This window comes from Dinoponera quadriceps, unplaced genomic scaffold (genome assembly GCF_001313825.1).
Source record: "Dinoponera quadriceps isolate SergipeBrazil2010 unplaced genomic scaffold, ASM131382v1 scaffold1070, whole genome shotgun sequence".
Lineage (NCBI taxonomy): Eukaryota > Metazoa > Arthropoda > Insecta > Hymenoptera > Formicidae > Dinoponera > Dinoponera quadriceps.
The window spans coordinates 1,844,595-1,871,459 of NW_014555341.1; the positions used below are offsets into that span (position 1 = coordinate 1,844,595).

Below are 26,865 nucleotides of genomic sequence, written 5' to 3' on the forward strand. Positions count from 1 at the left end.
GGAGTTTAGAGTTTTACTCAATATTCGCGATAGTAAATCGATCTCGCGTTCAATTTGTTTAAACGGGAGTTTACATCGGAATTTATTTTATCTGTGGGCACACGACAGAAGAGAGAACCTCAGAATACCGGAACCGTACTCAGTCGACGGATACAGGTAGATTCGTTAGTATCCCCCTTTCATTTCCGTTGTTTTCGTTTTTCATTAGTGTCCGTTGGCTTATGTCCGATATGTCTATGCACGATCGGAAAGCATGCAACCTCCCCCTCCCTTCTCCTTACTAATTCATTCGCTCGCACGCACAGTTGCACTACGTGCATCCTGAAAACACAATTTCTACGAAATTGTCGCGTGTGATGTCGCGCGCGACGCCCGTCGCGACGACGGCTCCGACTTGCCCTTTTCATTAGGGAGTAAAAAGAACCTCGTGCTGGAAGCGATAAGAACGAAATACCCTGCAGCAATGTCGTCCTATTTTTTGATAAATGTCGCATACATGTACGAGGAAGGTAGGATACGCTTGATTTCCATAGATACACGTGCGACCGTGTTTCGTCCAAAGTGGCGATATTGCTTTCGCTTGTTGAGAATAAAAACGAGAGGATGTGTGAACGCATATATATCAGTATTATGGGAAAGTATCTTTGCGATAAGAAATATTTTACCTCTTGGTCGAAACTCGATGGAAAATCCGGTATGTCACGAGGTATCTTACGTTGCAAGTTACTATTCAGCCCAATTAAATTTCAAAGATTATAGATCATACATAACGAAATACCGATGCACAAGTAATACAAGATCTGTTCTTTTTCGCTGAACTAATATGCACTTATAGGACTTAAAAGGTGACAAATATTTAAGACGTGATGAAAGAAAGAAGAGAAAGGAACTAGTACAAATTAATGCAGCCAGTTTAACGAAAAAGAACGGAGCTATAATACGAGTCTCTCAAAAACCAAACTAATCAATTTTATTCTGTATAAATTTCTGAATTTTGAGAAATTAAAGTGTACTAAAATTAAAAAATTTACAAAAGTTACAAAAGGTACTAAAGTTAAGAAATTTACAAAAAGTAAAGTTGATATTAATATGACTTCTAAGAGAATCTTAATACAACGGCGTTAACAATAATTGATAAATAAACGTTCCCCCAAAATTTTTTCCCTTTGCTCGCTACGTGCGAGTGTACATCTTTACGTTATCGCGATCTGCATTACGCAACCTAAGTGTACGACAACGAAAGCAAATAGCCAAAGCTAGAGTTGGAAACCTAACTCCGCGATATTTCCGGAAACAATTTGCGTCGATTGTACGCAGAGGTTGGCCGGTAAGCTGCTTTGCTGAAACGTGGCCGAGTGACCGGTAAGCCAAGCTTTAGCAGGCATAGACGAGTTTCCGATGTCCTGCGGAAAAAGTAGCGATATCCTTTCCGTGGATAGGGGATCGCGTTGCCATCAGTGTGGCTGACTTACGAGCACGCGACTCTCGACGGTCCATTCGGCGGTGATGTCTGACTTTTGTTTGCCCCACAGATATACTCGTACACAGCGCGCGTATGCGCTCGAGGCGAGTGGAAGGATTTGGTGGAGACACTGGGTGAGATCGCTCCGTAGCCGGGCATCGCGACGCGATAAACAAATCCACGCTGTTCCATATCTCGTGAATTCGTCGGGGCGGAATCAGGTTTACCAGCTCCGACAAGGCGGAAGGTCGGCGCGACGTCAGATAAATCTGGCAAACAGTCCCTCGGTTCGTCGTAACTCCCGATGACATCTCGGCACTCTCGTGCCTCATCTACCACCGTGTCACTATCTGTATCTCGGGCAGATAGTGCGCGCGGTCGATTAATTTTGAAATCAAATCCGGCCAAGTGGAGAGAGAACCTGTCGTGATAATGGTCATGACATCCGCGTTTCGTGCATTCCTTGCATGCCATTTTCCGTCTTCTTGTGATTGTCTCCGTTATATGGCTTGCGAAAGTTTACCTTCTTCTTAATTGACGTATCGCGCAATGACAATGACGCTCAAAATGATGACAGGATGACTGTACGCCGTGAAGTCTTCCGAGGCACAACTTCATTTGACCTGGCTGCTCGAAGAAACGTTGACTAGTGCCCCGAAAGGTGTATTATTTTGCAAGTTGCAAATTAATTACAAACTAATTATAAATTATATTCCCTAGAAGTTATTTATTTTTAAATATATTTACGCGCCCCTCTATCGCAAAAACATAATGTTCCCGTTTAATTAAGCAGTTTCTTCTCCCCCGCTCGCTCTCACGCGAATCCAACGTAATTAATTAAATTATAAAATAACTATAAAATTTGGTTTTATGCGCTTCGGCTTTTCGGAATTCTTCATATTCGGGCACTGACCGACTGAAAAAATATTGTTCTAATTTTTTGCATGTAAAATTCGCATAGTAGACGTGCAGTTTCTATTTGAGAGATTATTTAAACCATAATTTACAAAGGACTTTCTGCACGACGAGTTAATTAGTACTTGCGCGAAGTAAGATTTAAAAGATTTTTTTATTTTCATCACGCAGCGTTAATAGCCCCTTCTGAATCTCTCTCTCTCTCTCTCTCTCTCTCTATTTCAGCCGCTTTCTTCTTTCTCATACGCTCACCGTGTACATTGTTAACTTGACCCACATATTACCTGTACCTGGATGCGCATGCAGAAAGTAATGCACAAAGAGAAGAAGAGAGAGAGAGAGAGAGAGAGAGAGAGAGAGAGAGAAGAAGAAGACGTGTATCAGCAGTGCGGTACCGCGCTGTGTTACCTGAAGATGAATTATTCTTCGTACAAAGCGACAGAATCGTGCGGTTTGCAATGAACATTTTCGCACACTCTTATGCAGACTTCTAAGCCTACGTATCGCATTTTAGCAAGATTCTCTGATAAATATGGATATATTATTATACACACATCCACATCTCTTTTCTCTTTGCAATTTCTAATTTCTCGACGTTGATTATTTCGACGTGAAAATTTTAAATTAAAATATTCAGAAACAGAAAGCGCGTCTTCTCAAAGCGAAACGTAAAACACGATGCCGGCTCCAACATACGACACGTTCCTATGTAAAGCTTAATCCGTCAAAATAATTAAAACTTTTATGCATTCGTACCTCTTTAATACGAGAGAAACTTTTGGCGTCGCGTTCGCGTATTTTCCACAAAGTCGTTCGGGAACGGTTCGCGCTCCTGAAATTTTGCACTGTATTTGCGCGATCCTTCACCGAGATCGGACAAGCGCGCGCAAGGGCGCGGAGTATCGCACGGTCGGTAGAAGACGATACGACGACAAATCTCCGCGATTTACATTGCTCCGTCCATTATATTTAAATATAATTCTTCGTTGTTATCTTTCGCGTTCCACCCGATGCACCTGTTCTTAGCGTCCTCCTTACGTCCGGACGGGCGAGTGCATGCGTCCCTCTTCGCAATGCTTATTGTAGCTGAAAGACGAGGCGATTTGTAACGTCCAATTCGCCTCGTGTAACAAGATTTATGTGTGCTGCGCGGAAGGAGGTTCCCAAAGACGTCTTGTAGGAATAAAGAAGCGCGACGAGGAACGTCTCTCAGAATGAAACGGATAAATATGATTCGATTTCATTCTGCTTGAGTGAGAGACATGCGCTATTTTTTTTTTCCTTCTTTCCATTTTCATAGAAAGAGCGCGCCGTACGTGCGCGCGTGAATAATTGAGAAGGCAAACTCGGGTGCTAAAATTGCATTTTTCCCCAGCAGCTCGTGCTCTTCGCTTATGCGCGTCATTTTTAACGCTCACGCTCGCGATGATTCTGTTCTTGCACTGTAATCGATCGCCTGGCAATTTCGATACGCTTGTACAGATCTCTCTTTTAACATTTTGCGGCATTATTTATTTATTCGTCAATTGCAACGCAAACCACAAATCACTCGATAATTGTATAAATAACATATGCAGCAGAATCGCGCTGTGTTTATACGTGCGTATTAATTATATCGTTTTAATGAAAACGAAGCTGGGAGTTATAAAACACGCGAGAAATGCGAAATATCGGTATCCTTAAATCATAACGGAGGCGTGGGCAATTAAAGCATTGCTCGCTTCCGGCGCAATCTTCGCGCATACAGCTTCGCGGCGGAACGTGAAATCTGCGTAATCGTCCGAAGTTGTTTTGCAATTTTATCGGGCGGTGCCGTGCTCCGCGTCCAATCGTTATGCCATAAAAGGGATGGAATAAATAAATAAAAGAGAGAAGTAGGAGGAAGGGGGGAGCAGGCGGCGCCGCACCGCACCGCGTCGGTAGAGAAAAGGGTACGAAATCGGAATACGGGCGGCGGTTGGCGAGCGAAATGTTCGGTATCGGAAAAGCAATTGTACGGATTAAGCGCGGCAGTTTTCGCGCCGGTCCCTTTTTCATATCGCGATTTAATTTATTCGTTCAACCATAACCGGGCGCGCGATCGAATCGCGATTATCACCGGCTGATCGGGAATTTCGAATATTCAATTAATTCCGTCGATCCAGCTCGAGGGCTCGATTTCAAATTGCAAGCTATTAAGAGCACGTCTACGCCTTTAAGGAGGAGGGCGCATCATCCTCGTGTTTGCCAGACACGAAGGAGCTTCGTGAGAAATTACCGTTAACCGGCTCAATGGGCGGCACGGGTGTAAACCGCTCTACAAATTTTCGCCTTAACCGATGGTGCATTGAGTGTAGCAACCTGCTGCGAGAGATGCGTTCTTTAAAGCACATCTGTGTTCTTTCGTTTCCGAAGTATCCTCGTGCACTGATGATTCTTTTATTACGCGGTCGAATTTTAGAGATATTTAAAATCCGGAAAATATTTAATCCTCGAACACCATACTTGGATGTACCGCAACCGTGTTGCTATTGAAAAGCCTGCCTCCCGTCCCTGTATAATAAAAGATAGGGGGTCGGAATTGGAGGGACAAAAACTTCTATTTTTCCTCTATGACTCTCCATGCTGCACAGCCCATCTACCACTTCAGATGTAGCAGACGCCATTGAAATCAGTTTTGGGTGTGCTACCCATGTGTGATACGGATGTTTTTGCGTCATATTATTGTTTTTTTATTTTTCTGTACAGTTACATTTTTCTCTTTTAAAAAGTGACTATTCCTTTTGTACAATATAACTCCATAAAAAATTAATTTTTTTAAGCAAATAACGTTTTCGGGATTTAGGACATTTCTATTCGGACTTTTCCAAAATTAACATTTTTTTAAACGTCAATCGTAATTATAATAACACAGGCACATTCTGTCGTTTAAATTAAAAATAAATAAATATGTTTAAAAATATCCACTTTTCGGAGAGTTATCGATAGTTGAAAGTAGCTGTACATCTAATATGGTGAAATCGAAATTTGCGTGGTGGTTCTAGGATTAAATATTTTTCCATATTGTTTCGATTATTTTTGGTTTGTAGTAATATAATAATTTGTGTTGGACTTTGTTTTAAATAAGATTAAAGAATAGGATAAAAGATATCGGGAGGTTAAAATTATGATTGTTGAATATTAGTTCGAGCCGGTTTAAGCAGTTATTTCGTTGGTAATTCTGCGATGTTACTTCTTTTCTGGCAATGCGTGTGACAATGCACACTTGCTTTTCCACACTTATGCGACGATACACGTAATGGGCCGCGTTGCGCTCGTTACACTCTACAAAATTAGTTTGTTCAGTAACAGCCCAACAGGGAGGTTTAAATGGATCCGCTGAGTGTGCCGGCGCTATTAAATAGAAGCACAATAAGATTATTACGATTTTAACGTGCTCGAGTGTACGTGACAGTATTCGAAATTAAACTAATCGATAGCCGGGACCAGTTAGCGGCACGCGTGATAACATTGTCATCTCATACTTGAATTACGATGTCGCTGTTATGAATCGGATCCAATTATACGAGCAGTTACATGGAGCGTATATTTGTGTTTCAAGTCATTTTTGTTTACGTTTTTATTTAATCTTTATTTTAACGTGTTCCGTTGGTAAAATATTTCAATGTGCTTTACTCGTTCTAATTATGATAATGGAAGCCCACAAACACCTTGCTTCTTCGGCAATGTTTAATAATAATTTTCCATAGACTTGTTGCATTTTTTGAAATAACAACGCAAAGACAAAGGGATACGATGTTAGAGAACGAAGGGTTGAAAAACGAATTTTTGCGTTTTATTTATGGTTTGCAATTTGTCACTTATCGTCGGTCAATATGCACTATTGATTACTCCATCCATACTGCAGAATTAATATTAGCTATACATTACCGATCAAAACAACGTTAATTATGGACACCTTCGAAATGTACGATATATCACGTAGTATTTATTAGATGCTTGTAAAAGTTCATAAGGTCATAAATACATAATTGTAACAGTGACTTAGTAATTGTTCTCCTTTTACCGAAGTTGATTTTTACTTTTTAATGCTGGCGTGTTAATGTACTATCAAAAGCATATTAGGTAGTCACTCGCGAGAACAAGAGAAGAGATAAGGCTCGGTGCCGCGCTTACGTTCGCGGATTCTCCGGTTGCCATCAGACTTCGACGGCAATCCACCATGTGGCATCTCGCATCGACGCTCCGCTCCTCAAAGAGAAACGTAACGACGCGAATCTCTACGTCGAAATCCGACCTTCCCTCCTTGTTCGCAAGGTCGCGCGTAAATCTTGGTGGAAGCCGGTCGAAGGAGAGAGAGAAAGACGAGGATGAACGACACTTCCGCTCCACGACGCGGGTACTTATTCAAGCCGAGGAAAAGAGCCGCGGGCTTTCCCGAAACGATCGAATTACCGAGCCGCTTTTTTCGCTTCGGTAGATACAGCGACGGTCTTGCCGGGTATAACTTCATCGCGCGGAATTCCGTAGCAGATCCGGCAGATTCGCCCGAATCCATCTTCCTTGGAGTAAATCGATCCGAGTGAAAGGGTCGTTTACACGACTGGATTGCCGTATAAATTTCGGAGACTTTTAGAGACTCTTGACGAGAAGGTGGGAAAGGGAGACAGAAAGTGAGAGAGAGAGAGAGAAGTTGAGAGATGAAAGTTCTCTAACTCGAATAGTTCTCGAATGAATATGATTCGTGCTATACGATTACGGGGTTAGGTCATCGTTACCGGAAAATATCCCGGCAAATACCGTAGACTGAACGGTGAGGAATAATCTTTCGCTTTAATGCCGGGACATTGATAGTTCTAGATCCGTGAAATTTTGTTTCTCGGTATATTATTGTGGTATTAATTAAATTTACGGACCACTTTGTTCGATTTAAACAAAAATTATTCTAATTTTCTTTGTTCTTTGGAAGATCTCTAAGAAAGAATGAAAAAGACACTATATATATATTCTATATATAAATTCTTATAAATAATTAGAATCGCTCATAAACTAAAATTAGATGCAATGGACTCCTATAGTGTAATAAGAATTAACAGATACGAAATGCAGGTTAATTAAATCCAATTTTAAGTGTTCATCCACTTAATTACATGTCAACGTATTTAACCTTAATCGTAACTGGAAAAAAAATGGCATATCGTGCAGTAAAGAGCAGGTTGATGACTTTTCCCTTTGGAATATTATTCTAGGTCAACAAACGCGTAATGTAATGCCACGCACACGGAATTAGCAATGCAAATGTTGCGTTCCCATTTTACGGATGGGCACCCCGTATAAGCCGCATATGGCGGCGTCAAGTTGCTCTTGGCGCACGTGCGAACGTAGTTAATGTCTCGATTTCGAGTTGGACTAAAGCACTGACATAATGTGTCATCGTAAACACCGCTCGCAAACTTTCGAGATGCTACGGAAACGTCGCTAGACGCCGAGCGAAAACGATTACAACTTCGATCAACGCCAGAAACGTTGGAAGTCACGATGCTCTTTCGCGATGCGTTACCTCGCTTTCGTCGATGTGTTCGTTGACGTCTGTAATTTGGAATCAAACTAACGCGTAATTGGAGGAAATTAGATCTATTTAATTAGACGAGACAATTGAAAAATCACAAATTTTACAGTCTTCCTGAGTGGATTGATAAGTTATAAGATTAAAAATTGAGTGGAAACAATTCTATGCAAGGAACGATACGCGGCAAAAAAAGATTAGCTGCGGTAGCTAAATTAGTTGTAATATAGGTAAATTTTAGCAACATCAACAATTTTAAGTAGCAAACTCTTTTGCTACGGAAGCAAAAAAGTTTACTACTGCAGCAATTAAAATTGCTTACGCTGCCAAAGTTTTAGATGTCTACGTGTTACAACTAATTCAGTTTACTGAAATTAATCTTCTTTTCCTTCCGCCTTGACATCTTTTTTTCCGCTTCTTTTAACAGAAACCTTAGCAGTTTAATCTTGAATTTACAATGCAAAGTTTACAGCCAGGAGACCCTACTGATACGTATTAATATAGTGACTGTCCCGCTTTTCAGGATTAGAACTTTCATCCTTTGGATAAGACTTAGGCCGGTATTCATAGTCGGATCTTGTATCAAAGGCCGTCTTAAGTTCATCTTCAGAAGCTGTACAGCTTGTTTCAATAGCTACGAAACATCTGAAGATGAACTTAAGATGGTCTTAAATATAAGACCTATGACTATGAATACCGGCTTTAGAGCCTCAATCCCTGCTTAGTCCTCGCGTCACGGTCGTAGCAACTTATGGTTACGTAACATCGAACATACTACGAATTACAAATGGACGTTCTTCTTCGCCTATAATATGGTTTAGCTTAAGTATTCTTAATCATTCCGAGTGTGTATTACATAAATATAAACCTTACGTTGCGTCGACCGTAATGTCGAGGGAGGAAAGCTGTAGCTGTGAGCTTACAAGACCCTGGGACATTGTAAACAGCTTTGCTAAGTTGGAAAAGGACTGAGGCAAATGTCTCAGTTAGCTTCGTTAACTCCAAACATTTGCTCCGCGATAAGTCCATACAAGCAGCTAACTTTCCGCAAGTCAAACCGCCGACTCTCGCAGTCTCTCGCGTTAACCTGCGAGGTGCACAGCGCCTGATATTTCTCGTCTTTGCCACTTGATATTTCTCACGGAGAAACGTCGCGGTCTCGTGTGTCACAAGTCCACTGGGGAGCTACCTCAGGCCGTCGAAAAAACGGATCTTTCCTGTAGCTCTTGTTGCAAGGGCGGAACCGTTATTATCCGCTAATATCGCGCTATTTCGAAACGTTTTATTGTAATGAAAGAGAGCGAACGATTTGATTCCTCATCCTCGAATAATAATTCCCACCGTTCGATTCCGAGGCCATCGGTCGGGTCTTCGCGGAGAAACGACCTTTCTTCATACTCCATAACCATCGAAGGCTTCATGATGGTCCAGCTTTAGGTGGACCTTAAACCAATCATTTGGGCAGCGCGTTTGTACGCCAAGGACGGGCGCGATAAGGGAGCCGGTCGCGCGCAAGAAGCGGATTGCGGTTCCCGCCTGTAATTTATTACGATTCGACTCGTCGACGTTCGCGGCCACTTCGGGCACCTACCGTCTGGCTGTCGACGTTTCCCGTCACTCCCGGGACAGTCGGGACCCGGGTGCTTTTTCCCACGAAGGCTGACCAATGACAGCCTTTTTCCCTGCATTCGCGATCGGGAATCAGCATCGTCGAGGAAACGCGCGAATTGTCGTAATTGGTCGGCGCGCAGGCTACGTTTATTACGTTCGTAACCGGCGCTATGCTGCAATTGCTTCTCCTCTAATAAGAGCCGTGCGCGCTTGCTCGTAAAGCGAAGAGCTCGCGAGAGCAGCGAGTTATTCGACTGATGCGTAGAGCTTTCACCGAGCGCGGTCTCGACTCGACGAGATGCAGCAGCTACGATTTCGTACGCGCAATACTACCCTTCACAGCACCAACCGGGCGGAGGGGGTGGCAAAGTGTAATAATGACACTCCCGCATCTCACGTTGTTCGTGTCGCTTTTGTTTGGAGAGAGAGAGAGAGAGAGAGAGAAAGAGAAAGAGAAAAATTATCTTTGACTACCGCAATTTCTTCGAGAAGGAAGTTTGCGTTGTAATAATGGTTCTCTTTCTTACATCAGGCATTCGCGCGCATTATGCGAAGTTACGTGGATAATTAACCTATAATGTGGGATTAGGGTTTAAGATTCGATTTTGGCGCGATAATGTGCGCATGGGGTTCGTGGAGAATCCATCACAGTTGAATAGCGATTATCGTGACGAAAATACGGTCACGGCGTTCCGCAATTTATCGGCGATGCGTGATCGAGCGTTCTCATCTTCGCCCCCCCACCTCCCGGAAATAGCCGGATCTCGCGTTATTGACCCGCTGGTGAATAATTGCGTCGTTAACGAGTAATCAGTCCAGCCATCCTTTCCCACGATTAGCAAGACATTACGCAACAATTCGCCCGTAAAAGAGAGCATTTCCAGGTTCAGGTGAAATTTCGCCTGGGGTTGTAATAATTACGCGGACGGCATATTCGTCTCTCGATCTTCGTGGCGAGTGAGCTTCTCAGACGCCAAAGGGATCGACTCCGCTTCTCATCAATTTCGTAATTTCCGCACCAAAGGGTCATTCAACAACAATTACGTCGCACTAAATTTGAATATTCTTCTTTCGTCATAATTTTGCTTCACATTTACCTATCCTTTCCCGATGTTCTACGTGACATGTGGAATTATCCCACCCCCCTCCCTTCCCCGCCACCACATAGAATAAGAACAATAGTTTGTAACCATATTGTAGATAATAATTGTAAATAATTGTTAGACTGTATGCTAATATTTTTTTCTAAAATACAAATCATTCCTAAGAATATAATATCAAAGTTACCATATTTTATAATTTTGATTAGTAAAAGTTGTATTTTTTAAAGAATAAATATTAAAAAATTAACATTTTGATTATTAATACAAAACTATGTCAAAACTTAAAAATGTTTGAAATTTAAAGTATAAATGTGTATTTCGCATACATAGTGAACTTTACCCACCTACAATCATATTAATAACTTGATATTATTAATATTATATGTTATATTAATATATTATATTAATATATTAAACATCCGTGCACAAGCACCTTATGATTCTCTACTGATGATTTAAAAATGTTTACCTAATGTAACCAAATTCGTCACGATTGCAAAGAAAGCGAATAACCACGCACATCCATATTTACAAGTAATGTCATCTAAGTGACGTTCGTGATGAGCCCTCTCGTAGTGCGACGTGATTGTTGAATGGTCCCAAAGCACCACATATATAATTGGCACGTACAATTAGCGCTTAATCTTACGAATTTAAGAGTTCTACAAAAAATGAAGTTGATCAGTTTGACTTACGACAAGCTGAAATTGCGAACAATGGAATATTCGAACGAACAGAGACGTTCCTGATGCTCAAGAGATCATAGAGGAAACGCGATGCGAAAGCTACTCGTGGCCCTTAATGCAATAAACGTAATATTCCCCGAAACTTCAGGGAACCCCGTGCGCACGGCGATATTGGTATTTATCGAATAACGTAATATCGAGACTTGTTATGCAGGTAATGCCGATATATCCTTCGACGTATACCGCGGAAGCTATGCGGTAGCTGAAACTTCCCGAAATATCAAATCTTCGTATGCCGCGAGAACCTTAGTGCGCTAACTCGAAGATTGCGTAGCTTGATTAAATATTAAAGCCCTGATGCAGCGTGTGTATGAGAATGACGCTAAAATTCGTGCTTTGACACACGGTGCCGCGTAAATTGCTACTAATTGCTCACCTCTATGCGATTTATCGCGAACGCATTTAGCGACATTACTGCGACGTTTTGCAGTCTATTTAATTCGCGCGCTCGTCACGTTTCTCCCTTCTCATTGAAATCCACGAATAATTGATGCGCAGGTAATAAATTGATTAAAGAGCGCGAACGAACGCGTGCGCGGCGTATTTTTCAATTTAATCAAGCATTGATCAATTCCGCAGTCTGAGTCAAAAATCCGAGAAGATAATAGCTGGCATACCTCCATCCGCCTTTGAGCAGGTTTAACTCTTCAAACAGGCGTCATGCATATTCTATCAACGACCTAACCAGAAACCGCAGCCCAGCCTTGCGGTAATGTTAACCCAGCAGCTCTCTCCTCGGATCCATATAGCCCCGACAGGGGAGGTATGCCCGGGATCGAGGATTTTGAAAAACGATGAAGCAACCATAACCGCAACAGCAATCTCCGCTCCACCTTTGACGCGCGACGAGAATATTGCGGACTCGTTTTTCCCCCCCTCCGCATACCCCTACCTAATATCCACGCTCCATTTTAAGAGTCTCGATTAAAAAGTTATGAATCCTCGAGCGGTCAAACAAGTTTTTTCAGTTTTTTGCACACTTCGCGTCCGATATTCTCGATAAATTCCTGCGTCGCTAGTGAACTCGGCAAACGTATGGGGATGTACCGTCCCGAGTCTAACGCTCGAACGTTAAAATTATTCTCGCGCTGAGTCGTATAATTTTTTTTCCTCTGAGGGAAAAAATAGGACGGTATTTTTTGCGATGTAAAAACCAACGAGATCTCTTAATCCACTCGACAAGCTGATTTACCGAGCTTGATTCGTCTGTCAATCGCAAATCACTTTCGTTGCGAAATAGTCGATAACGCCAAACAACGGTCCCTCCCACATTTTTAACGGCACATGCTTGTTCACCGCGAAAATTAAATATAGTAATCCGTCTGAAAGATCCGTAAGCATGTTACGGCAAGAAGTTGCCGGGCATTTGTTCGTTTCGACTGTTTATTCACGACGACGTGGCTGGTGTTCGCGCAGAGCTTTCGCCGGTAATGCCGTCGGATTTTCCAGCAAATAATTAGCGAGTCGCCTCGGCGACTACGGGGGTTCGGGTCGCGAAAATGCGGGAATTACGCTGCCACTCACCTCCTTGTCGCCCAGCTGATGAACTCTGCAGTGAAGAAAGGCGGTCTGACTAACTGCAGTGGTGACGTTTCGCGGCACGTTCGTTTCGAAAGTCGGCGCGCCGCTGACGTTGCGACTCCCCTGGACGAGACTTCCGCTCAAGACTCGCTGATCGCGAGTGTACGTACCTGCGGGACATATACAACAGAGAAAAATGTCAACGTCAGAAATTAGCGTGTCCGCCGTCGCGGTCGCGCGACTAAGTCGCGAAACTCATTAAGCGGTCGCAGTGGTAGTACTAGTCGTAACAGTAACGGTGGCAGCGGCCGAGCTTTAAAGCCTTTCGCTGACACGGAGTTGCGATGAAACGGAAATAATCGCGTAACTTGCCTTTTGTCGTGTACTCGCGCTCCTAAGGCTTCGAGTCACTCGGACCGTTGAAGTGACTGAGATTATTTCTCCTTTCTGCCACGACGGGAAGCCATTTGCCGCGCGAGGGAGGAAAATGCGGCAAGTTGTCGTCGCGCGCGAGCGCCCGGCCGTTTATAAAATTAAAGCTCCGTATTCATACCGCTCATTTAGCACTGAATGTGCCCGTCCAATAGCCGCTCTGCACTCACGCGAAGAGCGTCTCTATATATATAATAACGTTTTATTTCGGTAAATAATTACAGCGCTGAATGGCCCAAGTTTTTAGCTGTCTCAACCCGAATGCGTGCCGAGAGCGCGACCATATTGTGGCGCTTCTTCTTTTATGCTACGCGTTACCGCTCGTAAATTTCACAATGTTTAACGTTCACCCCGAGCGTGGCGCAAGTTGCGTAGCCGCTTTTATATAAATTCACATCGGCATTATTAAATTTACGAGCCACGTTGTATTACGCGGAAAGTAGTTCGCAACTGTTTCTTTCACACAAACGCGGCGTCTCGTAAATCTTTTATTATTCAGCGAAACGCGGACTAAAAACGCGCAACTTTTTCGACAAAAATCCGCGCCTGATAAATCCGGCGTTACCGCTTCGCCCGCCTGGTCGAACCGGGCGAGGCCGAGTTTCGTCGAATTTTCCGCGCGAAAAATCTCGCGACTTATTTTCATTGTTTTTCATTCCGTCAGATTCGTCTTCGTCGGGACGGCTTTCCTTTGTGGACACGCCGGTGTCGGACTTATTGTTAGAATTGTGTTAGAATTGACAATGAGTCGAGTGGGCGTCATGACGTCCACGCCGACCATTGTAAGCGTTATCGAGACCAATAGCAGATTCCGACGAACACCGTCAGCGTCTACTTAGTTATTGATGGTTGGTGGCCGAATTAGATAAGCTTGCAAGTTCGTATCCGGTCCACGGGTAAGATACAGATCGTAGATTAATCTGCAGTTTGCGGGTACGGGGATAGCCGGAGCAGAGCTTTGCATGACCTCGCCCTTTATCCGCTGTTTTGCGTACGGATCAGTTTAGGGAGAATAGGTTTTGCGAACGAAACGTTACGCCGTGTTTGCGCACCCGCGACGACGATGTCAGTGTAGCTGGTGTGCTGTTGGGGTTTCGCAGGTATTAGCGGTAGATCGCTCGCTAATTACTAGCGATATTTACGCGGATTACAAAGCCGACATCGGATGTTCCGCGAAGATATTCGCTTGAGAAACGAATTATCTTCGTTGTTGCTCTTATATAAAAAAATTCTTTACGGCATAATTACGTGATAGAATGTGCGGTAACGTTGTAATTAAAATATTCATTTGATCTCGGAAATGAAGAGATCTTTTCACGTACTTTGTGAGGTAAAAATTGAATTTATTATATTATATTCACGTAGAGAGAGAATATGATAGCAAACATATAACACTCTTGTCTGTTAATTTAAATTAGCGAAAGTTGTGCTTTTAACAAGTCATTTTATATATGGATTTAATATTTAATAAAATATAAAGCTCCCGACATTTCTCTCTCTTCTTTTCTCGTGCGCATTTCTGTCAATATAAACGTAAAAAGACGAAGACACTAAAGGCAAAAGTTCTTTTGAAAGATATTAAAAGTTGTTCTATACTTCCTTGCATACTTTTGGTTGCATAAATCGATATGGCTAGAAGCCGGGGAATATATTCAGAAATCGAGTAACATAGCGTTTCTTTTTATGGGACTACGTGAACTTTGGCAGTTTAACCACGGCTGAGCATTTGAATATGACTCGAATTTTGCATGCAAAGTTCATCGTTGAAACAAGTCCCGGGCTGTTGAATTAACATGAATTCTTATATTATCTTTCATATTTGCTACCTTCGATGATGCTTAAAATACAGTTTTATAAGTTTCGGCAGTAATACCTCGGCAAATTTCACTGTATTTTTTAATAAAACACGATACAGGCTAATTTTCTGCTGCGAGAACGTAAGTAAATGAAACTTTTTCTTTATAAATGAGGAAACAGCTAGTAATTCGTAGTAGCGTTAATATCAAGTGACTCGTTCTTAACACTGAAAGTTCTGGATGACTTTATACCTCAAAGAAAAGTTTCCGCAGGAAACGTGAATCTTATAGATTCTTAAAGAACGTCGAATGAATAAACGCGCGAATGGGAAGTACGTTAATCTTATTATGAGAATTTACGGAAAAGGGTGAGGGAGGCGGAAGATTTGCATCGGACGTTGCTCGCACATTGACTGTATCCCCACGTTATACGGTAGCCGTAGCTTATTTTTGAGAGAGTAGGTGCCTATGGGTGTGTACGAATGCTCAAGCTTTTAGCCCCTTTAGATATTACTACTCTTTACCTAAGTGGTCCCAGGGAACATTCGAGTTTCAAGCATCCGTGCGTGGCAACGGAGGATAGATTCCTTCCGTTTGTAACGATAAAAACGGTTTAATGGGACTCAAGTCCAACCGGTGTAACTTAGATTTATGACTTTCACTGACCCGCTTATAATTAATTAACATGTCGTCGAGATCACTCGGAATCTATGTTTCGTATATTACGCTTCCAATTCGATTATTATCTTCGGATATTATCTGCAAATTATCTGAAAAAAGTACTATTAATATGATATGTTCTTTTTTTATTATTAGTTTAATAAGAGGAAAAGGAAGAAAAAAAACATACTCTTTCATTTTTCCATCTCTCATTATTGCTTTATACATTCAAATAAATTTTCTAGATTTGACATTTTGCGCACATTTACCTCGATACCTATGAGACGCAAAAAGTTTTTAGGGTGTATTCTTTCAAATGCTTTAGATTTTGAGTTACGTATCTTATCTATTATATCACTTCTTTACTTTAGCTATACATACTATCTATTTCGTATTTCTTAAATTTTCCTTAAGATGATAATTGTTACTGCGGTTAAAATTAATACAACTTGTGCTGTAAATTTTCACGTGTAAAATATGTGACCGATAATATTCAATAAAATTAACATCTTTGTTAATCAACACTGAAGTATAATAAAATGTGTTATCCTAACGCATATTGAATATCAATTTAACTCAAAATATTGAGGTGACAAATATAATATGTTAAATTAACTAAGCAATTAACTAAGCAATTAACTAAGCAATTGTGTTAACAGAACTTAAAATAATATTACATTTTTAAATAATACATAGAAAATATTAATATTATTAAATTGACATAAATATAACACATAAAACCGTGACATAAAAGGTAACACAACCAGCCGTACGTTAATTTCCTATTGAAGTAATAATCAAAGATTGGTAACACAAGAAAACTTTAACATTTGGGCACAAGAATTTTTACTTTGCATAATCGTTGTCTTTTTGTTCCCGGTTATGATTATCTCTTAAGCTTTGGCAATATACTTGCGCAGCTTTCCGGAATAAAAAAAAGAAGGAAAAGAAATCGGAAGCATCGTCGCCGGTGACACGCTATTATTTTCTTCCTTGCTACGCTATGAGCGACAAATGAATCAATTTGCCGCCCTGATGTATCCATTTAATAACAGATAGAGCCCAGACACGTGTTATGCCAATCGATACGGGTGAACGGTCCGACGTTTCGCGAAAGACGCGCGTGCAAACGTCAGCGCGATTCCTCTTGAGGTGCGCCGGCGTAATTCGCTTCGAGTTAACGAATTGTTTTTCATCGAAAACCGATTGATCGCGATTTACGCTCTCACCGTGCGATAACAAAAGTCATATACCACGCGCATATTTCTCGTTATCAGAGCAGCTCGTATCGAAAAGCCCTGAAACTCCGCGCGATTTAGCAGCGCGAAGACGCAAAAGGTCACCGGTAACGCGACCGGGGGAGCGGTTCCGGAAGCGGATCGATGGGAAATGAGAACTTTTCCATAACGAGGAACCGTTCAGCCACCATTCGCGAATATCGCAAGTCGCGCAAGACGCTAAATTACTATCGGAAGCCGAACGAGAACAGAATATGGAAAAAAAGCGGTGTGATGCAATTAAACGGCCGATAATGGTCAATATGCGAAATATCGATATCGCGTTATCGAGGTTTGGCTCTTAAATGCATTTTATCATCGTATTCGATACGCCATGTACTTCTGCGTCATAAAGCTTTTCTCGTTCCGGAACGTGAACTGTTTTCCATTACAGATATGTAGCGGAATCGGTTCCGGATTTCGACGCCGGAAGCACGTCGTCGGTGAGATCGCTTATAAATCATAAAGTGATTCTCGTCGGTTTTCGCGAAACAAATTCTTTCTTTTTTTTTTTCCAAATCCCGCGGACGTGTCGCCCGTAGCGTACCTTGATTAACCCGTCGCGAACGTTCGACTTTCGCGCAGTCGTCGGGTCTGAAACGCGACCGTTCTGCAGCGAAATAATTTGTCATCGTCGCGACGAGAGCGCTTCCATATTCCGCGACCGAGTTTTACAATGGTGGCACGGTGATTCGTGCTGATCAATAACTGGGGAATAATAAATAACGGAACCGGACTTGTCGATAAAACAGCAGGTCCAAAAATCGCCGGCGCGGCATGGACACGGTGCACGCGATGTGTTGTAGTTCGGGCGCCGCACGCGCGCGCGCGCGCGCGATTCTCGTCCGCAAAGTTATGACCCGTGGCCCGTGAAGCGGATACACGGCACTGTGCAGGTGTGTGGGTGCACCTGTCGTGCGGTTACAACGTCCTAACTCCCGTTCGCTACGCGAGAACATCGTGCCAAAACAAAGAAGCGGACTTTTTGTCTCGTTTAGATGCAACGTGCAGCACCATTCAGAGGAGAGATGGAGGATTAGATACAGAAGAGAAACTGAAGTTCACATAGAAGCAGTTCTGTGCACAGTTTACCGCGTAAGAATGGTATAGATGGGAGCGATTACAGTCAGCGTATGTCCAGGAAATGGCGAAATGTTTTTACAAAGCGACGCGTACAAACAATTACAAATCGTCCTACGTTCTTTCTATTTTTTTTTTTTACGTACTATTTTTCGCGCGCAATCAACGTTACATTCTATGTAGGATTTTGATGACTGACGGTTCCTGTGTTATATTTTACACGGTTATATTGTAGTTACCAAGTCGATATAAATATATAGTCAGTTGGGCGCGCTCTCTATCGGAAAAGGTCTGTGTTTGTCGAAATAAAGCGCCGATCGGCGATCAATTATATCACATATTGAAAATATTAATTACCAGTCGATGTTGTACGCATATCGCGGTCGTGCGATAAAGAATGCGCTCAAATTACAAGCAGCAATTTCGAGCGTCATAAAGCTGCTGGCTCTTTCGAGGCGCTAGATTGTGAAGCGTCCGCTAGACGGAGCGCAAATATGTCGTTGTTCTTCTCGAAAAGAGTAATTTGAACCTGTGAAAAGGTTAAATTCTGTCGGATGCGGCCGCACGTGCTGTTCGGCTGGACCTTTGTCGCGAAAATTGACTCGCGGCCGAGGCTATATACCCGCGGGGATTACGTTTCCAGAGTGTCGAAGAGAGGGCGTTCGACGTACGTGACGTATGGTGGACCGAAAGGATTGCAGCTTGTTGAAGTCTCGGCGAATCGATGATCTGATTGATGTCTGATCAGCTGCGCGTTTCGACAATGTCGATCGCCATATTTGCTAATTACGCGGCAGGCGTTTCTCGTTTTTAGATATATTTATCTTTGGGTTGCTCCCCCTTTGACACTTTACGGTCCGCGGCCTTCCCGAAGGCATAATACGCAAGTAGCCGCGCTTATTTGGTTGATTTTCTTCTTATACAAATGTTGATATCTATAAAGCTGTCGAGCCTAGCGTATTAAAACAACTTTTATCGTGAAGTTCATTCTTTTCCCTATTATTAAACACCATAAAAGTTAACTTTTCCGTGAGAGCTGTACTTTCTGAGACCATCAATATCACGGTCTATTTTGAGCTGGAAAAAAGTCAAACATAGATATAATCGACTTTTTAAGCGCATAAATTGTATCAAGAGGATTAATAAAAGAATAGAAAACATACTTCTCTTCTCGTTTACATGTGCAAACTCGTTTACTCGCAAACATTAGGCGTTTTTTCAGCCGCTCGGATGTATATAACCACTTAATCACGAATACTTGACCTGCGGAGAATTTGTAACGGTAATAAGAGAGAAAAAATCAACTGCAAATTCTTTGAAGAACATTGACTTCTCGAAGACGAAACGAGAACGAATGCTCCGTGACTTGAAGATGGAGGAAAGGAAGCGTTGCAGCTATAAGATATTTGTCCGCTTCGCGAGAGGATGCCGATTATTCTCCTCCAGTCTCCGGGACGTTTCGCACAAGCGACTCCGAGTTGTGTAAGTGCGCGACGAACTTTCGGAGACTTTCTCTTAATTCTTGCAATTAAGTTTCAATCCCGAGCTAATGCTCAGCGCTTCGCATGGTCACGGGGAAGTTTTAATCCAGAATCGAGCACGGCCGGCGACGATGCCGGGGAACGACAGCGGACCCGCATCTTGCCGAAATCATAAATTCTCAGCGCGCGCGCTCCTGATCGGGCCGCTCGTAAAGCACGGCGAGATCGAAACTGCCAATTCGATCTTAACCGCGATGACGCAATGGCCGAAACGACTTGCCGACATACGTACGTACGGTACGTATGTTCATTGAGCATGGACGAGGGTAGACCAGTTGGATTACGTGGCCGCAGCAGGAAATTCGAAGGTTGCCGGGAAATTTGTGAGACACGTGGGAAGACGCATAAATCAGGGCCCTGCTGATTTCGAGGGATTTCGGGTGCAGCTCTCTCTCTCTCTCTCTCTCTCTCTTTCCTTCTCTTTCTCCGATCGGCTCCAGTTCAATCTCGGACGGTCGAGAGAGCGACCTTAATGCTCAAAGGCAGCTGCGTTCACCGCGGGGAAAATTTCAAAATCCGCCGGCTCTATATCTTCACCCCTCCTCGCGTCGAGATTTTAAGGGACGTCGGTATCGCGAGATCTTCGTCGGCGGGAAATAATCTCGCATAATTCAACAGCTCGTATCAATGTGATATCGTGCTTTGTTATTTTACGCTCGCTCCCTCACCCGATGCGCACTGCCGCGCCCGTGTTTCTTTAGGTTGAGTTTACCTTCGAGATGTGCTTCTCGAGATGTGCTCAACGCGCTCCGTCACATCCGACGTGAGCAATTAACTGCGATTCGCTTCATTAGCGCGTATCATTACGTCGGCCGGTATCAATGATTTCGCGTGTAATCACAGCGTAAAATTACGCGACGGAATTTCTCGAAGATAAATTGGTATAATAATAGCGCGGATTTAAAAAATATATGTCACTGCGTATCGCGGATGGTAAAGCGGGAATCGGTTATAATTGCATCGAGGGGAATAATTGCGCGAGAGTTAATCGGATTTTCATTACACCGCGCGCAATTCGAGAATCGTCGGCGGGCCAATACCGAGGGCGAAAAAAGAGAGGCGGACGAAACGAGCCGGGGATTTTCATTCGGCCGGACCGCAAACACTAAAGTGTTTATTAGTGCTTTGGGGCACGGGGTTGTCGCGTAGGTATTTGTAAATCTGATTGAAGTGCCCGGAGAATGCGCGAAATGGCAAACGGTCCTTGCGCGGAGAGTGCAGTTACGTGTTCCACGCTCGGCTTTGAACGTGATCGATACGAAAGCAGGGTGTTTTCTTGCGTCGAAACACGTATACGTTTATTATACGGTTTCTTCGTAACACTTCTCTCTCGAATATTGCCCCGTTCCTTGTACAGCAAAGTGCGCGCCTCGCATATCATTCCGATATTAAGTTCCGTTCTTCCCGAGTTATTCCCTCTTTGGAAATTCATCCCCCCGACTTTTTCAAAAATTGCATTTCCGGACGGGAAGCGACGATCACTTATAAACGGGCGATGTCGTTCGGAGAAGCTCCGCCGAGCTTCGAGATATAGACGTCCACAGCGGGGATCCTGCTATACGTTTTACCTTCTCTCACACTTACTATGAAGTCCAATGAAAAACCGATCGGAAAGATACGGAATGATAACCGCACGATAAATAAAATCGTCCGGAAGGGAGACGGCAGAGCTCGCTGACGCGCGGTCGGCACGTGGTCGAATCGGTTAGATCATTTCATCTCGCGTCGATCGCGAATCCTCGTTCGCGGTTAAACGCGGAAATGCGAAATAAAACGATCACCGACGGCGGGCGCGATAAAGCGCGCGCGCTCTATACAGGCCGAAGGAACGACCGGCTCGAATCGAATTTCAGCGCACACCACGAGAATAATTCTCCATAAAATATCTAACGGCCGTGGGCGCGCGCGCGCGCGCGCGCGTTCGGCTTTAAACGCGGGGCGGGAGGGTCATCCAGCGAGCGCGCAACCGGTTTCGACCACCGCCGACCCAAATTGCGAGATTTGTCTCTGACAGCCCGGGTAACGAGACTAAAGGTTGCGCCGCAATTTCACGGCTGAATTTAGCGATGACACGCGCAGAGGATATCCCCGGGATCGGTTCGCGCATTCGCGACGCGCCACGCGCGCTGTGCGTGCGCGGAGGAGGAGGGAATCCGTGCAAACGTTATCACCGCCGGGACTGGCGCGTAATCGGGCCGGAAAACTAAACAGCTCATTTGCAGCGGGCGATTAGTTCGGCCGGCCGACCGACCGGCCGACCGATCAGGGTCGGCCGGTTAGGATGATCATGCGAACACGCGGTTTCTCCCACGTCCCGCGGTAATTTCCTCCACGCGAACCCGAAGTTATCTTTGCCGATTCACCGTCGATGTGTCATGCCGAGGTCGTTAATCCATGGTGAAAATAATCGTCAGCGCACACTTACGGTCATGGCGATCACCCGGACAACGTGCGAATACATTCGAAACTTCGCGATGGGATCTAAAGCCATTCAATAATTACGTCACATCGTGAGGGAAGAGGGCTGTATTAACTCGCGTGACGGCTGTGGCAAAGAGGGAAGAACTAAAGGCTGTGAAACGTTAAATGGTATAATTTGCGTAAATGGACGCGCGTGATTATTTATTTTGCATTCACGACACGTTCTGATGGAAATTGTCGAGTTCTGACGTGGTTTCGGTCAAAATATTAATATTTTAATATTTATTTTTTTAAAACGAAAATTTTGCCGGTGAAAATGATAAAATAAAGTAATTCACTCGAATAATATGATTCATACGGATCGAATCCTATCCATAGAAATTTTTATAAGTTTTTCAACTAATTTTTTCGAATAGGCACTTTTTATTCTTATAACAAGTTGGAAGATATCTATAAGTAAATAAAGTATATCGCAAAATATATATAAATCTCTGAAACATGACGCTTCACTAGCACGTGCGCGGAAGTATTAAAATATAAATTTGACCCAATTACGTTATTCCAGAGTTAATCTGTTATATGCCTAAAACTTGTTTGTATTTTAGAAAAAGGTAATAGCGCATAATCTAATAATTATTATTAAACTATATTGTTATAAATAATTTTTTTATTTTATGAGTCGACGAAGGGGGGGGGGTAATTTCATATGTTACGGAATAATGGATGGGGACAAATACCTGCGACAGAGCGGAGGAAGGGGGAGAGTGGTGTAGAAAATATTAGCTTAACGTATTTGTTGAATAATTTTCATTTCTTTAAAATGGTTTGGAGAGTGTGTCAAGCTTTATCGAATCTGTTATATCGCTTGGACAGTATTATTGCTATCAGTAGAACTGCGATTAAAGCGATAGTGTTGTAAATTTTCGTCACAAGCGTGGAATTTGTTTAACGTCGAGAGTTACTGAATATTGAAGTTTGCAACAACGCAAGTGAATTACAACGGCCCGTCGTTTGGTTAATTATAAATAGATTTTATTATGACGCAGTTTGAACTGGAAATTGCTGAAAGAGCTCATGTTAAAAATACAAAGTAATATCGCAATACAAGATGTGAAATAAAAGAAATCCCTTATGAGGAAGGATCGCGCGCTCTCGAATTTATCCGGGAAAGGATACGCCGCCGAAATTCAATCAGAATGGTCTACATTTGGAGCAAAAGCGATATTATAATCGATATAGAAACAATCGATCGAATGATGCAGCATAATTTCATTAAATCTCGGTTTTCATCGCGCTTTCATTTACAGGACAGCATCGCCGGTATCGACCGGCGCGTAATTAATTCATGCGTTACCCTTCCGTCGCCAATTTTAGCACGGATGGAATTTTTTAAAATGTCAAGGGAAAGGAGTTATATCGGCGTTGAAGTGTTTGGTACGCGGGAATCGAAATTCGCCGCATCCGACCTGCGAAATAAAGTCACAGGCAGAAAGCTGTCGGAAATGACGGATGATGATGGCATATAATCCCGTTGGGACGTTTTCCCGGGGTTGGATCTAACTAAGCAAAAAAAAGAAAAAAGCCCGTCCATCAAAATTAAATGAAGCATTCACGGACAGACAGGCATGCGTGTTTTGCAAAGTCCCAACGATATCCACGATGTTGCGAAAGCTGTATGTCGATTGTTACGCGTCGTTTGCTTTCCCGCTTCATGCTCGACTGGTATCTCTGATTTTTCGCCGCTTACGCGTTCATTTTGAATATTTGCAGACACTGTATCATAATGAATTCGTCGAGTTTTGTCACGTTTAATTTTAACAAGACGTTAAAATTAGTTATACAACTATTGATCCATCCTTTGGTCTCGTCTGTATCTTTTTTCTTTCTACGTTTTGCTCTTTGCGTTCGATAAATTGTATTATTATTATTATTGTCATTTCTACTTGATCACACACATTCGTCCGTCACGAACGTCGATGTTGCTCGGAAACGTTCTTCGGGCTATCGAGAGCCTCGGTAATCCGGAGGTATCGCGACAACACTCAGCGTCAGGTGGCAAGTCGATGCCGTCGAATTATCATAAACGTCTCTCTAATGCGAATAATACTCGGTCACGCTATAATGGCTCTTCTCGTCTCTCGATTGTCCAGTCGGCCAGCCGGCTGGTTGGCCAGCGAGCTTCATACATACTGATATACGTTTTCAGAAGAAGATTACGCGGAAGCTAATAAATCCTATTTTCCCACGTCACGCACAGAAGCCCGTCGCTTGTTTTTCCATTGTATAATGGAATATGTACGCGAGTAAGTCCCTGGTTTTGACGTGAAACCGTTCCGAGCCGCGGAGGCTGCGCAGATGAAACGTGTGTAAGGACGGATGATACGTGATTCAGCCCTATTACGCGATGGAAAACGGGAAAAGAGGAGCGTCATGGTATCGATATACGTCGAGAATCGGAGGAAAGAGGTAGCGACGGCGGCGCGACGTGATTGTTTCCGAGCAGGAAATAGAACCTCGGGGAATGAGGCCGGTGATTTGATGTTAACACGTATGAACACCGCGCTGTCTGTTTCCAATAAATGGGTTCGGATGCGTCGGGACGTATTGCGTATCGATTTTCTATAACCTTGCTCGCGGTTAATCATAGAAAACTTTATAAACAAGAATTATACGTCATCTCGCGCGATACCGCGACACAAAGGACACGGACCATCGTCCTGTTGCACTGTCGTTCGAATAAATTTTTTTTTTCGCAACAACGACGCGTGTTGTAGCGCCGCGGATTATCGTCAATTTACGACGAACTGTTCCATCGTCCGCCGTTTACCAGACGGAGAGTGGCGATTTTCCTGCGGACACCTCGTATCCCAGTTTTAACCACGGAGTGGATCGCCCTCTGAATTTTAATCGTCGTCTGATCAGCGCAATTCCGACGACCTCGCCTTAAAGTTCGAGACCCGGAGACTACCCGCACAGTCGTCGTGATTAAAGAAATTAGCGCGGCTGCGCGCTCTCCCTAATAACGCCGCCTATAAATAAAGATTACTGGTAATCTCGCCGGCTAACCGCCCGACCCTTTTTGTCCGGCACTACAAACTGCTCCCCAGCGTAACAACGGTGAGGAAGAGCGCCGCAGAGCCGCGAACCAAATTAATTTCGGGCGCTTTAGTGTACGCGACGAAAAACCGAGGAGATTCGTCCGCCCTGACGGATGAATCATCGGCGTGTATATATCTAGGGGGAAACTATTTCCTTCGGCGAACGATGCGACTTTTCGGTCCCAGAGACTTTTCATTCATGTTCTCCCGCAGTCAAGAATACTCGGCTGGAATCTCGTAGAACGGAATAGAAAACTCTGAACCTGGAATCGAACTGACGTTACTTCGCGTACGAAGAGAGTAGAAATGAAATATAGCGCGTCCTTGAGGGATCACAGGACCCTGACAGGAGTGAATATTATAGGCAAAATTAGGATAACTGTAAAAAGTCGTAAATTAACAGGAGTGTGAAGATTTTTTTTTATATACGCCTATTAAGTATATTTTTGATAATAATCTTTTCACTGAAAAATTTGCGCTTGGAAAATATAATAAATCAATCAATCGTTTTGAAATTCACGGAAAGTCTCCGTGAACTGATAATTATAACCCTAATGAATAAAAAAGAATATATATTGATACTGACTTCAGCTGTTGACTTGCTGCTGTTGAAGGTAGAATGATTACCGTTAATGCATGATTTTTTTGCAGAACAAAATATTCACCATAAAATCTAATTTTTTTATACTAAGATATTGTTAAACATGTACTTAATAGACATACGTTAAAAATTGATACTTCTATCAATTTGTAACTTTCTACAATTCTTTAAATTTTATTTAATTTTTACTCTTGTCAGAGCCTTGTGAGCCTTTAAGATAGGTCTGCGGACAGTTTGCATTTTCCTTTGGATTTCGCCGACTGCAATCGCTACTTTTCACGTTTTATAGCATCTTTCGTCGTTTTATAGACTCCTCTCGGAGACGTAAGACACTCAATCTCAGAGATGGTATTAGCTAGAAATTGTACGGGGATTTGACGAGAGTTGCTTCGCGTACTGTTCATTATTTACAGAAGTATTATTCTTATTATTAGAGAAGTATATTACTGTTATGACTATTAATAGCAATACATTATTATTAGTAATAGCTAATATCATCCCCGAGATTATCATCCCCGAGCGGCTTATGTCTCTGAGAGAAACTTAGATGCTGTGAAACAAGAGGAGTGAGGAGGGTAGTCGGTGAAATTCATGAGAAAGTACTATCCGCAGGTCTGTATTAACACTTTACCAGCTGGAAGCCTATTAATAGACTTTCTACTGACAGCACCGGCAGATAAAGTATTAACATACGTCTTCTGACATATTTACACAATGTATTATTAATTATGTATAAATTCCGAAATGGTGAGATTTTCTTAATTCCGTTAGTCAGATTCTTCGTTTCTGCTTCTCTTTCTCCGTTTGATTTAATGAATTACGAATTTTATCTTCGATCCAGGACAGATATAATACGTGATGTGCTGAAATATAATACGTAATGTACTTCAGAAAACACATTAGATTCTTAAGAGAATTCTTCCAAATTCTTCATACATATTTCTTCATGCCGGTGAACTAACCGTGAAGGATCCGGTCTTGCGATCAATTTAATAATTCAAATTGCGCCGATACTAAAAGCAAGCCTGTCAGTACAAACTGAGGAGGGAGGGGGGG

General features: G+C 42.9%; 1 protein-coding gene across 1 annotated transcript in view; it reads right to left on the minus strand.

Moving 5' to 3' along the window:
- The window catches only part of LOC106743947 (lachesin), a 349,556-nt gene that overhangs the window by 260,324 nt on the left and 62,367 nt on the right, over positions 1-26,865 (minus strand). The window contains exon 2 of the mRNA XM_014618306.1: positions 12,907-13,073. Within this exon, the coding sequence (XP_014473792.1) occupies positions 12,907-13,073 (167 nt within the window). The remainder of the gene's footprint in view (positions 1-12,906; positions 13,074-26,865) is intronic.